Raw genomic sequence first — 14,606 nt, 5'->3', positions numbered from 1 at the left:
AAAACACCGTGGAGAATTCGCTTCCCAGCAAATAAGAACAACAAACAATTCCCCTGCATCCAGCACCGCCAGTGCAGCACCTGCAGCAACAAGGACCTGCCTCCAGGCACCCCAAAGCTTTGCCTGGAGGGAGCACTGCCCTCCCACCCCAGGACCGGCCACAAAGCCTTCCTGAGCCCCACCAGAGACTCATCCTGCCCTGTAACAGGAGCAGCTGCCCCCCAGCTGGCTCCATGGGGTCGGGAGGGAGGGAGCCCTGCTCTTCTACTCTCCAGCTGTGTGGGGAAAGTGCCTGGGAGCTGGGGCTGATGAACACCTATGGCTTTGCCACACCCCTCCACGGTGAGCACCCCTCTGTTTTCCAGTTACTTTGAAATTGCTCTCAGCTCCAGCCAGCTTAAGGTAACATGCAAACACCAGTATTTACTCACAACACCCAAATCAGGCAGCAGGGTTGCACACGTTTACAAAAGGCACACGTGATGAAATGAAAGAAAAACCACGCTTGGTTTCACTTGTAGGAAGATTAGATGGAAGCAGGAGCTCGCCCTTCATCCTCACCCCACTGCAGGTACCACCTAGGAGGGGCTTGGCCTCCCTACGTACCTGATGCCTCTTCCTGGTACTGTGCTCCAGCTTCTACAGCTCCTCTCCCCTTTGAAGTCCCTCATCAAGTTCAGACAGATTTGGATCTTTCTCCTCCAAACAAGCTGCTTTCTTTCTGAGCAGGGGAAGAGGCTGTGCTCTTTAATTGGAATCATACATTGCACAGCTCCCCTGCAGGTGCAAAGGTCTCATTTTCAGATGGGTGTCACCCCCTGTGCCTGCATGGTCCCTTAAAGCTACATGGAGGAGGGAGACCCCCTTGCCCCTCTCCTCTCAGAAGCTAAGGTGGTCTCTCCCACTGGTAACACATTTCTTGATGAAACCCACAAGGCAAGCCTCAGATTGAACTAGAAAAAGATGTTTGCTCATTGGAGCAAGCATTTTTTACAAAGATCTCAGCAGGTTCCCAGCTGGGTAGGCTGCAGGTCAGCTGAGTGCAGCCACATAAATAATGATAAGCCTCAGTCCATGCTGACAGGCTCGATGTGGAAAAAAAGAAAAAAAAGGAAAATGGCATAAAACACCCTCAGAAACCTTGCCTTTTTTTGAGGATTACTAAAAAAAGGGTGAACTCCTTAGAAAACCTGGCATCAGTGGGATGAGTAACAAAGGTCATGCAGCAGAAAGCAGGGAAATGGTTTGCGAGATGCAGTGACGATGACAAAAAGCACCAAGGAAAATCAGGAGTGCAAACCCTATTTAAAAAAAAAAAAAAGAGTGACATGCAGTTTTGGAGGGCCAGTTTAGCAATCCCTACTGCAAGATGGTGTGAGAAGGCAAGCACACAGCCTGTGGGAGCTCATCACAGCCCTCCTGCACTGGACTGGAAACATGATGGGATGCAGAGCCCCAAGGCTCACTGCAAAACGCTGCTCAACACGTGAAAGAAAATCCTTTAAAAAATGGGATGCAGGTGCTAAAGCAATCATGCTGAAACCAGATTTTCCAAAGGGATTAGGCAGCCAAAGATTCATACAAGCAGGTATTTATTAATATTTTCAAGGTGATTTCTTGTCAATGAGATATTTTCAAGGTGATTTCTTGTCAATGAGAGTTACGTTTGATATTTTTATCCTCTTGTTTTTCTTTCCATCTCCTATCTACCACAATGCAGCGAGGCTCTCTTTTCCCAGGTCAGCTGAGAAGGTAACTGGGCTGTGCTGGAGCTGTCTGCTGCCTGTCCAATCCCTGGCAGCTCCTTTCCTGCAAGAGGCACAGAGCCCACCTCTCTGCTTTTATGCAACACAGGGAGGAGGTTGCCAGCCCTGCAGCCCTCTCAGGGAGGTTCTTTCGGTCTCAAACGAGCTAATTTTAGACAACAATGAGATCCATAAGGAGCAAAAGATTTTCTTTGCTGCATATCACTAACTTGTTTACAAAGTAAATAGAAAACGGTCTGTAATTTGGGCAATCTAATTAATTATACAGTTGCAGCCTGGGGAGGAAAGGTAATTGAGCTCATGAGGAGCTCAGCCTCCAGCTGTGAGCTGCAGAGAATTAGTGATGGCCAGATCCCCTTTCAGCTGCCAGCAGTTTGGTCAGTGACCTGAAGTGAGGAGAGACCTGCAAAGAGGAGTCACTAGGATTTTAATCACTCCTCGCTGTAGAGGGAGTGCCACAGCAGGAATGCCTCGAGTGAACCTTCTCCTGCCCTTACAGAAATACTGACAGACTGAAATCCCAGTGCCTCAGATTCCAGTGCCTGCCTTAAATCCCAGCTGCACTGTCTCCATCCTCTTTGCCTAGAAACTGCCTGGCAGTTTTGGGCAGGAGATGTTTATTTTGGTTCAGTGAGCATTTTTGCTTTGCACGGGGACAGAAGAACGGATTCTGTAACAGGCAGGAATTTGCATTTCGGCAGGAATGTCTAAAGCAAAGTGCATTTTGCCTGGCCTTTGGAAAAGAGAGAGCACACAGGAAATTACTGTGGGAAGCTCACATGGATGAAGTCTCAGGCATTTTTAACAGAGAAATGAATGCTACTTTAAGTTGAGAAATGAGTCAGAATCAGCAAAGAAACCCCTTTTAAAGTCCCTTTCTCATTCTGTGAAATGCTGTCATTTTATACACTTTTTAGAGTGCAGCTTTAGAAGTTTATTGTATTAACAACCAAAAAAATTGCACTGTTAGGTCAAGCCAGCAGTGGTTTGAGACTGTATCCTGTCTCCAGTGGCAGGGGTAGGACCAACTGGCATTATTGATCTCAGCCAGTACCAGCTACGCACAGCAAGGGGAAAAAACCCAGAAATCTTTTACTTCCTGCTCCAGTTGGACTCGTTCCCCCAGAGATACAGCAAGAAATAATAGATGAGCCTGACCAAGCCCAGGAATGCCATCCCCTTCCAATTCACACTCCACAGCCAAATTTACTTTCATTTGTAAACTGAATTTACAGTTTACAAATTAGTATTTAATTTGTAAATCATGTTTCACGTTCTTTATACCTTTAACTTCAAGAACTTCTCCAGACAAAAATGAATTGGAGAAATATGTAAAGTTTAAAAGCTAAGGTGCCTTAAGTCCCCTCTCAGGATCCCTGTTTGGAAAGGAAGTGCCTTGGCTTGTTCAGATGCATGGTACACACGTGTTATGATGTGCACAAAACAGTTCTTGAAATCATCATCAAGAGAAACTGGACTTTTTGGGTTTGACTGGGAAAAGAGCTGTGAATGTTTTGTATGTGGAAGGGCAGAGAACATCACCCTGTCCTTCCACATCACTGACAAGGATGACATGCAGCTTGTCTCTAGTCAAGTGTGTGGGGAAAGAAGTTAGAGGGTAGGCAAAACTGAAGATTATTAAATTGTGCCAGGGATACATAGTCAGGCAAATAGGGAGATATTTGTCAGGACAGCAACTGACTCAGAGGAAGCAGGGAAAGAGATGGGTTTGGGAAAGGTTTGAGGGATCAGCAAGTTCCTACCATGACACAAAAAAACCCCAGCAGAATATATAAGGGAGAGAAGAACAAGCATCCCCATCAATGTGCAAGGGAAGACACATGCTATGGGTCCCCTGTGTGCAGCTTGGCCCTCTCATCCATCAACAATTTTTAATTGCTGGGGAAAAGGTTAGGATACACATACACCTTAAAATCACTCAGTAAAATCAGGAAGGACCTCAGTTTTTCTGGCAGAGGACAAACAAATTTTTTCTGCTCCGAAGAGCTGACAGCACAAAGAGAAATGACAGACAAGAGGAAAAAACATTTGCAGTGAGGGGAACAGAGAGATTAAGTGATTTGCCAAAACTCCCAGATGCAGCTTATGACAAGTAATGTGTTGGACATTAAGTCCCAGGCTTTTGACCCTGTGTAGCTGAGACTACCTGAAAGCACCCAGCACCAAGTTAGGAGGTGAATCCTCAGTGCTCTGTGATCAAAAGCAATGTGCTTTCAGTAACTTGAGACAAGCCTGGTCTACAGAGTATGTAATCCTATTCTAAATACATCAGCAATGATGGGTAAGGGGTGAGATTCACCTATGGGAAATCCAGCAAAGACCTTGACTATGAAAACTTCCATGACTCCCGGAAACTTCATCAGGCGCAGGATTTCTCTGATGCTAAACAAGCTGCCAGACTGTGATGTGCCTGCAGAGGATGACATATGGGTTAATATTCTGTTTATACAGGCTGAGGGTAGAAAGCAGGAAACTCTGAGATTCTGCTCAGGTTCAAAACCCACCCAAAAATCACATCTCCGCTGCCCCAGCTTTGTGCCAGTGGCAGGAGGTTGGGAGCTGCTGCCAGGTCTGCACGTGGAGGAACCCTCTGAGACAGTGGGGTTTCCTCCCCTGTCAGACCAAACTAACCCCCAGCAAGGGCTCCACAATCACCTCTTCTGAGACACAAGTCTGGGCTGGAAGACTGCAATTCTACATGGGAGAGTGATCAATACATTTGGAATAATCCTCTTCCATAAGCTCAGCTTAGACATTGAAGCATCAGCATCTCAAGGCTGGGACCTTGTTGCTCTTAAATGCAACTCCAAGGTCCTTCAGCAGTTCTTGCAGCATGTCCATCCCCTGTCCCTTTTCATATACCATTTTTCAGAAACACAAAATACTCACTGGGCTCTGTCATGTGATGGTCTGACTTTGGTTTAGTCTGAGAAGGGATCCAAACCACTGCTATCAGGGTGTTGATGAGACTTCCCACCAGCCCAACATATGTAGGAACATAAACACTGCAAACAGAAAAAATAGAGATAACTGGATAAATACCAGAAACAAGAGATTTATGCCTCCATCCTGCAAAGGCTTGGGCATTTAGATGAGGAGCAATTCCCCTTCAAGTCACAGTACATAAGGCATTGAAAGAACTCACATCTTTTCATGGAGGGTTTGGATATGACCACAGTTTAAAATTTCACCAAAAAATGGCTATTTTTATCAAGATAGTTTATAATTTTATTAATAATAGGGTATAATAAAGTGCTTTTAAATCTCCAAGTGTCAGGGGAAAGGCGCTTTTATTGGTTTAATGAAGTTTAGAAATCTTCCTACAGAAAGCACAGCATCTGCTTGTTAGAGTCCATCTAATCCCTGTCTAATCCCCAATTTCATTAGTCTAAGTATCATCTCACTCCTTGAAATTTCTCAAAGAAATAAAATGAACTTAAGGAAAGTACTCAAGATGATTAAGGATGGTAGAATACGCCCTACAAGCAGAACTAAACCCACCAGATAGACAGTACCATTTGAAAAGAAGGCATTAAAAATAAAAACATGACTACAAAACCTTCTGAGAAAGTAAGCAGTATTTTGACTGATGCACTTTTCTCCAAAGGTGCCCCAAACCAATATCAACTATCAACTACCAAACCAACTTCAACTATCTCCCCAAACATTGAATCTTTAACAGAAGTGGGGCCACATCCTTGGATGTAGGCACAGTGAATAGCAATAATTAACTACAGTTGTACAACGATAAAAAGGAACAATTAGAACTTATCTAAAAAAACACAAATATGAAAAAGTCAATAGAGCCCGTAATTAGTCCCCAGTTATCACTGTCCTCTTAAAAGAGAAGATTAGGAAATGACTCCTCCTCGTCTTTCAGGGCATGTGGGAAGATTCCACACTCTAAAGGGCTTTAATTTTAACAAACACAGTGAAGTCCAGGCCTGGAAGACTGAAACAGAGAGAAGTCAAGCTGAAAACAAAGAGAGCAGCTTGTTTTAACAGAGAGAGCAATTATCCACTAAACCAGCTCATTAAAAGTCTCCCCCAACCTGAGAACCCAGTTAGTTGTAGGATTTCCTAAAACATGTGCTTGAAACCAACCACAGGAAGCAGGTTTGGGGTGGAAATGTTCAGCAGAGACACCAGACATTGCTGTCAGGTAGGGCACAAGACAAAGTGACCACCAGGGTGCCTTGGAGGCATCCAAATTTAAGCATTTTTGACTTCAGCAGAATAATGCCTGGATTTCACCAGAGAAGGCTTTGAAGTTTTGCAGATCCATGCAGACTTGGAGGTGAGTGTGCCATCCCTGCACTGCCAGCAACTTGTGCTGCCAAAAATAAGATTTAAAAGTGAGCTGCAAGCCCCCAGCTGATGCTCCCTGTGATCCTGCTGATGAGACTCTGCTTCTTGCCTGGTTTTTTACTGCTGATTTCCTTGTCAGGCTATGGTGCATGTTTTTCATTAAATAACCAGCAGCACCAATTGCAAAAGCCTCAAGTTTCCTCCATGCCAGACAAAGGTGCAGTCTGAATAATTTCTGGAGCATTATTCAAGCCACAGAGCAAGACAGTCAAGGACTGGGATGCAAACAAGCAAGAAAATCATCAGAGAACAAATATAAATATACATATATTCACACACACACACATATTCCCGCTAATAGTAACAGCAAAAATCCCAGCTGAATATTTTAATTCTCATTAATTATTATTAAAACAACAAGGCCAGATAATATCTCTCTACAAAAGGACTTAGCACAGTAATTTAGACCTGCTGCCTTCTATCCACCAAGCTGCTTCACAGCTAATTAACTCAGACCACAAAATTAGTCATTTACTGGATCATTACTTTTCATTTTTAGTGCAGCAGATTGCCACTTTCTAAATTAAAATTATATGCCAAGCAGTTGCCAAACTACTGAAATCAAATTTGTGGACAAAAATTTTTATCCAAGACATCCAGAATTTCTACTTTGCATTGCAACATAAAGTAAATTTACTAAGAAAATAAAAAGGATTAAATAACCAAAATAAGTTAGCTGCAGCTGGCTAAATGTGGGTGGGGGTGGGGGTTTGTGATAGTTTGATTTTTTTGTTGTTGTTGTTGTTGGGTTTTTTTGCTTGGCTGTTTTTTTTTTTCCCAGGGTGTTTCTCTATTTCAAGCTTTCATTCTGATATGTAAAAAACACATCTCAAAATTTTTCATCAGCCAGAAGAACTTCCTTTCCAGCTCTACTTTTTCCTGAGGTTGTCCAGAATCCCACATACCAATGTAAATATGTTTTACTCTTCACATCCAAGAAGAATTACAGTAAGCAATGACAGAAGGATCACTCTGTAAAACTATAAGCAAACAATGCCTTGTGCTTACTTCACTGCAAGCATAGGACTGTTAATTCACTGCTGTGAAAGGGAGAGGAGAACCTTGACAATTTACATGTTTGGGAAAACTTGGGCTCGATTTAACAAATTTGTGGAATTTTATACGGCTGGTTGCTGAAATCAGAGAAACCAGTAAAATATGGAGCTCAAAACTGTGTTTCCCACACCAGCCTGAAGCAAAGTCATCTGAAAATCCCTAAATTTCCTAAAAACATTTCTCTGTAAGTGCCTCATCTTTTCCCACACATTAAGCACTGTCGTTCCTTGATGGAATGGTGAGGAAGGTACACCCTCCAGTTAGCTGCTCTGCTATCCCATCCTTCAGCAGGGACAAACGCTGAAATTTGACAAAACTCACCCGTGTCCTGGAAAGCACCTTTTGCATTTGATCATTGGCTCATTTAAGAGAGATGAAGTGAAACCAAGGGAGGTGCTGGTAGGAAAGCTTTGCTGGGTTGGTAGCACCTGCTGAACAGGAGTTGGCTCGTGGTTGCTCCTCTGTTTTTTTAATTTTAACATTTAAACATCCCATCTCTGCTGATATCAGCCAGAGTCCTTTTGCATTCAGTTTTGTGTTTGGCTTATCAGGAGGAAGCCTCACCAGGAAGGGATGCAGTGGCACTATTAAGATTAATGAAGTACATCAAGCAGGTTGCTCCCGTGGGACCTTTTCCCATCCTCTTCCCCTTCCTGCTCTCCCTCTCATCCCTCCTGGCTGTCCACAAACCAGCCATGTGGAACCAGAGCGAGCCCTGCCAAACCCAGCAGCAGATTTCCTGAGCGGGGCAGAAGAACAAAGGCTGCGGGCAGGACTAATACAATTAAATTAAATGGAGCAAAAGGGCACAGCAGCTTTGGCAGCTGAGCTCATTGTACGGCCTCTTCCAGCTTCTTGTTGATTAATGAGAGATTAAGGGCCTTTACTGTCCTGGACTTTATGGCCAAAATAACTTGGGTAACTTTATCTGTATACTACAGCATGTTATTTATAATTCCTCTGCTTTTTAATCTGTAGAGAGAGCCCCTTCCTGACTTTTGTCAGCAGCCTCATAGTCTTCCCTGGGGATTTCAGCTAGCAAAGTCTCTTTCAGCTGTCAGCTAAATCCACAGCTGCCCACTATTCTTTTTGTTTTTCCAGCCCTGCTATGAAGCAGAGGAATAAACATTTTCCTGTCCTGCATGGGACTGATGTATTCCAATCCCATGCTTTCAGGAGAATGCAAACATTTTGGCTGCAGGGAGCAAACACTTGAATCTAGGACTAGGAGGAACTAGGACTTGTTTTTGCCAACATGACTGGCTGCACCTTGTCCTGACTTAAAACTTTCAGAGAAGCAGGAAGAGAGCATGAGCAGAGGGACCTGGAGGCCAGGAGTCCATAACATCAGCCAAGAACTGCTTAATAACCTAACAAAAGCCTCTCCTTTTCACTTTCCTGAAGCCAATAGGTAAAGTGTGGATGTATTTAAAGCATTCCTTTAAAGAGTTTTAAAGGGTTTCAAAAAGTGGGATGGCCACTTGCCACAGGACCCATGGTGTAGCCCAGTGCAAGGCTGACTTGGTAGCCCTTGGCCATGGAGAAGGGATGAGTGGCTGGTAGCTAAAATTACCCATCTGGAAACCATCCTGAATGCTGGTGGGAAAGCAGAATTGATGTTGAAATTGTAATAGTAATGTACTGGAAAACAGATTGACCCTCAAAACAATCCTCAAAAAAGGATCTAAAGCCAGCTGGAGCAGGGTTGCATTTCTTCCCAACTAACACTTAACCAGCCCCTCTATTTACTGGCAGGGAAATCCCAACCTGCACCTCCCAAAGGCAGCAAAATGAGAAGCTAATCCACGTTCCTTCACAACCTGCTCCCATCAGGGTCAATTACTGTGAGCCAAACGAATGCAATCAGAGTTCAGTTTCTGAATCAAGACACCAGTAACACAGCAAGGCAGTAACACAGCAAGGCAGTAGCACAGCAAGGCAGTAACACAGAGGCTCTCCAACTCCTGTCACCTGCTCCTGAAGTCAGAGGTGGCACACATGCAGCATCTGAAAAACCTGGCAAACTTTAGAGCAAATGCAGCTCTTGGAAAGCAGGGCCTGGCCAAAAAAGAATGTGTGGGTGTGTACAGGTACATACATAGGTACAAATACATGTGCAGAGCATTTCACAGTAGCTTTGAAGCAATGCTTTCAGCAAAACTTCCATGAAAATCTCAATCCCACAAAGGCAGATGCAGCATGCGGGCATCAGGCAGTGGACCAGCAGCAGGAGAGAGGCCACTGGCCAGGAATTTACAGGCATGTTTCCAGGCATATTTCCAGCTCACAGACAGGGAGCCTGAGCGGAATCCCAGCTGGTACCTGCCAGCCACAACCCCCAGGCAGTGCCAAGCAGGGACTGGGCACCGGAACCTCCTGCTTCCACCAAGGGCAGCTACAACAAACCAACAGGAGCCACAGTTTTGGGCTCCAGCCCAAATTCCAGTCCTTGCTCAGCTGCAATTCCCATCTTGGATTTCCTGCCTGAGAAGCCTGGGACAGACCATGGAGGCAGGTACCTATGGGGAGGCTGCCTGTGCCACGAGATGGTATCAGTGGCTTTCCCATTAGCGTTCCAGCCACGGAGCCCTGCTCTGCAAAGCCCCGGAGAAGGCGGCACGCCTGCGATTGCACAATTAAACCTCGCGGCAACAGCAGCGATTCTTTCGAGGAGGAAGCAGCTCCCAATGATTCCCCGAGGATTAAAGGATCAATGTGTACTTCACCGTGAAGGGGATTGTGTTTGTTTTCTTTCTCTTTTTCTTGATAAAGTCAAAGTTGAACGTGGAGACGGCACAGATTGTTTTTTAGTGACTCACTCCTACTTCAAAACTGTGCTGCATAAAGCCAGCATTCATAGCCGGCCCAGATTCCTTAAACAGCTCTGAGAGGACTCTCAAAATATTTCTTTGATTGCAGTTTGGCCACACTGTCCCCTCATACCCTTAGAGGGGCAGATATAGGTGAAAAAAAACTGGTGAGTTAAAAAGAAAAGCAAAGCAAAGAACTGAGGTGAAAAAAAGAAAGTTCAGGTGAAATCATGACACCGAACTATGGGCTCTGGTAACCAGCTTTAGGTCTGTAAGAAAGTGAGCAGTGACCACTGTGGTCCTGATAACTCAGTGATGCATAAGTTACTGCATAACTTATTGTAAATTAGTGATGGTTTTGTTCAAGAAACTGTTTTACTGTCTTGCTGAATGCATTTCTTCTCTGACCCATTGGGGTCTGGTCTATATTGTTGAGATTCTGCCTAAATATTAAAAAAAACCAAAACCAAAGACCAACTAAAAAACCCCAAAAACTCAAGCACAAAATCTCACCAAGACTTCTTAAAAAAATAAGCCCACAAAAGCCTCAACCAAAAAAAGATTTATTGAGCTGACAGAATTTTCCCACATTTCCTCAGATATTCATTGCCAATGTACAGAACTAGTCCAGCTTCCACAGCCCAGGGCAAGAGACAGCACAATAACACACACAAACTCAGACACCCCAATGCTCAGCAGACTTCAAGGCAGCACTAACAGAGCAGGACCACCCATCACATTATTCGTGTCTTTGAGAGGAAAACAAAACACCCCCAAGTCTTCCTTTCTGCAGTTCCTACTCCTGTCCTCATGGAAAAAACATTACAGAGAGACATGGAGAAGTGTGTTCCCCATCTCCTGACACAGAGCACAAAACTTGAGTGGATAGCCACCCCCTCCCATGCCTCAGCAGGAAAAGGGGGGAGTTCACCCTCCTGATGCAAATGGAAACCATTACCAGGTTGTCTTTTTTGTCACATATGCTTTAGATGAGGAGCAGCAGAAGTTGGCTGCTACTGCTTTGAGCAGAGCAAGAGGCTTTTTTTCACTATGGTGAGCTTGACATCACTGCAGGCTGCCCAAGGAGGGAGTGAGACTTCACATCCACACCCTCCAGAGAGCCCCTCACAGGGTGAGAATGAGTCACCCACTGACAAGTGCTCATTCAACTGCTCATTTCTAGTGGCAGCCACATCTGGAAAATTCATGTGGTGCGGAAGGAAAAAAATATTCAGAGGGGAATGGGCAGTCTCCATGACCTGTTTCCATCAGAACTGGGTGAGGGAGGGGTGCTGAAGATTGGCACCGGTGCATTAGCAGGGCAAAGAGCCAGGAGTGGAACTACAGGGATACATCAGAGCTGCCATGTGCTGGGGACATGAGGATCAGGACTTCACAGCCATCACCAGCCCTTGGAGCCACCTGTGGATTAACTTTCCTTAAGGGACATTCCCTCCTGTGCGTGTCACTGACCCAGCACAAGGAGTGTTGCAGGTGGGTCTTGATACTAAGCCTTGAAGAAAAAACACTAGGGCAATGCAGGGCACTGAATAAAAAGCATTGGGCTTCTTCCACACAGAAAATCCTCCTTAGGCAGCGCTCTCCAGATAAAAAGTGTTTGGGACGGATGGATAAGGCTGCCTGTCCAGCAGGGCCCTATCTGCAGCATGAACATGATCCATCACCACCGGGCGCCGGCTGCAGAGAAAATCCCAGCAATGAGAAGCAGCTGGAAGGAGGCAGCCCCTGCCACAGCCCATCCCACCGCTAGAGCGGGAAGGAGATCCCTGTGGCAGGATGCTAATTCCCAGGCAGCTGGAGATCCCTGTGGCAGGATGCTAATTCCCAGGCAGCTGGAGATCCCTGTGGCAGGATGCTAATTCCCAGGCAGCTGGAGATCCCTGTGGCAGGATGCTAATTCCCAGGCAGCTGGAGATCCCTGTGGCAGGATGCTAATTCCCAGGCAGCTGGAGCAGCCTGGCCACGCCAGACTCGCGCTGCCCCATCCAGCGCAGCGCTCTCCCGCGGCACTCGGCTAATTGCCGGAAGGGCGATATCAGTTACGCTTCAGTAAGATGCGGGCGGACCTGCATGCTTTGCCCGTAGTCTGCCGCTAATTTCGAGTATCATTTAGCCTCATGTGCTCTTTTTCTCTGATAAAACACCCAACTACTGCCCTTTCCTCATTCAAAGCTTCACTTGTACGTGTGATTGTTGCTTTTCCCTATTGCACGGCATAAACAGTCCCACTGGCGCCTTGGTTCACGGAGCACCTGCACACCTACATGAATTTATAACAAACAGGGGGATGAACTGCATTCCCCAAAAGATTTTAGTTATTTTAGGCACTGCTTGCCTCACACTTCTACACAGCATCACCCTGCATGCCTAGAAATGGAGAAGTCTAGCCAGGGACCAGGTGTGAGCCGCACTCCCTGAATGGGGGCTTGCAACACCTGGCTGTGGTCCCAGCAGTGCTAACTAATATTGGATGAGCTGGGACAGGCTGAGATAGGCATCAGAAAGTAGGTGTTGGTGGTCAGTGCTCACATCAGAGGCACCCCACTGGTGAGGCTCGGACATGTGCTCTTCAACCTATCTGTGATCAATCTGGCACAGCAGTGAAGCAAGAAAATTTTCTGAGAATACACAACTAAAAGAATATTGTGGAAAAGAACAGCTAGTGGGGAATTGCATATGGCCCTCACAGGGTTGAGGGATTGGCCAATAATGCAGATTAAAGTTTAATTAGATGCTTGCAGGCTAAACAAGTCCTAAATTCACATGTGAAATTATGCTTTCTGAACTGCTTATTTCTGGAGCAGGCAGTTAGACAGTGACTGACATGGTCATTTCCACCACAAAAACTGGGAAGCACCAAGTGAAACTGTCAGAGACTAATTCAAAAGAAAGGCCTAAATCTTCTTGCAACATGATGGTCAGTGGAGTCTGTTGTTACTGTTATTGTGGAAGCAAAAGGTTTGGACAGGTACAAGGAGAGATTAGATAAGCACTTAGAAGAATGATGCACTGAAGATTACTAAAGCATCACGAACCATATTCACTCATTCATGTCAGGAAATCCCCTGAGCTGAAAATAGTTGGAGGCTGGAAAAGTAATCAGAGAAGTATTATGCAAGTTTGTCCGACTCTTGCTCTTCACTAGGACTCTTACTATGATTTTTGTCAGAGAAAGGACAAGGACACTAAATCACATTGAGAGGCAAGTGCAATTTCCTTCCCTACACTGGGAATCAAACCTATATCTCCCACCACCATGTCACCAGCCAGACAGGCACATATTTGCTCATTCCCTGGAAAATGCTGCCTTTTTTCCTGCAACCCTAGAGAATAAATATTCCAGAGGATATATAAGAATAAGCACAACTCTCACTTTGTGTTTGGGAAGGCGTACAGTTGGGAAAGGGCAATGCCACATTTCAGTCCAAGAAATGTTCATGTACCTTATCAAGTGACTGTTGAATATGACACAAAGATGCAGTCTCCTATCTCTTAACCTTTTTCTTGGATACTTCAAAGAAAGTAATAGAAAGTAGTATTATAAGCAGATTTTTGGGGTTCTCCCTCACCTTCTCCTTCATGTTGGTTTGCTCCCTAACAGGTAGAAAAGCCTTTAAATATTTTTTTTAAAATTACTTAATTAAGGAACAAAAACCTACTCTTCCAAGCTCAGAATGTGGTAAATTATTAAAATGCTCAGTTTGGGTGTGTTGCTGGGTAAGGACTCCCACACACAGACTGGTTGAAGGTGAGCTTGCTAGACTACTCAGTGACTCACCACCAAACACATCATTAATTATATGTTACAGCATGTCTGACTTCATAGAGTGCTGTAGGTGGTGTGAAATAATCTCTGAATGAGTTCAAGCTTTTTCCAGCTTTTATGAGGTTACAGTGCTTCAGACTCCAAAAGACTCAGCTAGGCAGGAAACTGTTGAGGATTTGCTGTAGTAACCTGAGCTGCACTCCAGCATGTCAAGTCTCAACTCACAGCAGTGGCTTTGGAAGATCTGCAAGCTTGGCACTGGCTGGAGCTGTTACCTCTCACCCATCATGATGCACTCACTCACTCACTCACTCACTCACTCACTCACTCACTCACTCACTCACAGCAGTGTGTGGGCAGAGCTGAATTTGGCTGCCCAAGGATGAGGGGTGGGGTCCAAGTAGTTCCTGCGAGGGAAAGGGGTAGGATTTGGCAAAAAAAGGATGAAGAGATCTGAAAAAAGCCACTGCCTTTTTTACTAGCACTAAGGTGTGGGGCAGTGACTGCTGCTTCCAAGAGGACCTCTCCCACCTTCCAAAAGCAGACACAGAGACCAGAGGCTTTGGCTTTCTGCAAAGACTGTGCTTTCTTGACACTCTGGCAAGTAGACAACAGGACTGTGGGCAGATAGTCTGATGCTGCAGGTAACAACCTATTGAGCCAGTCTTGGAGGTGTCCCAGCACCAGCCCACTAAGGGACTCTAGCTTCTCCCTCTGTCAGTCCCTTTTGCAAGCAATGCTGCTGCAGTGATCCCTGAGAGCAACCCTTGTGTCACACAAAAGCAAGGACTCTCTCCA

The 14,606-nt window shown here is 45.3% G+C and overlaps 1 protein-coding gene across 1 annotated transcript in view; it reads right to left on the bottom strand.

The window, feature by feature from the left end:
• Positions 1-14,606, bottom strand: part of SLC67A1 (solute carrier family 67 member 1) — a 58,066-nt gene that overhangs the window by 18,893 nt on the left and 24,567 nt on the right. The window contains exons 5-6 of the mRNA XM_084207881.1: positions 4,677-4,792; positions 4,087-4,197 (exon numbers count right to left, since the gene is read on the bottom strand). Coding sequence (XP_084064007.1) covers positions 4,087-4,197; positions 4,677-4,792 — 227 coding nt within the window. The remainder of the gene's footprint in view (positions 1-4,086; positions 4,198-4,676; positions 4,793-14,606) is intronic.

The sequence above is a fragment of the Fringilla coelebs genome (genome assembly GCF_963513975.1).
Source record: "Fringilla coelebs genome assembly, chromosome: 6".
Classification (NCBI taxonomy): domain Eukaryota; kingdom Metazoa; phylum Chordata; class Aves; order Passeriformes; family Fringillidae; genus Fringilla; species Fringilla coelebs.
The sequence above is the reverse complement of the archived record's forward strand: the minus strand, read 5'-3'. Positions and strand labels throughout refer to the sequence as shown.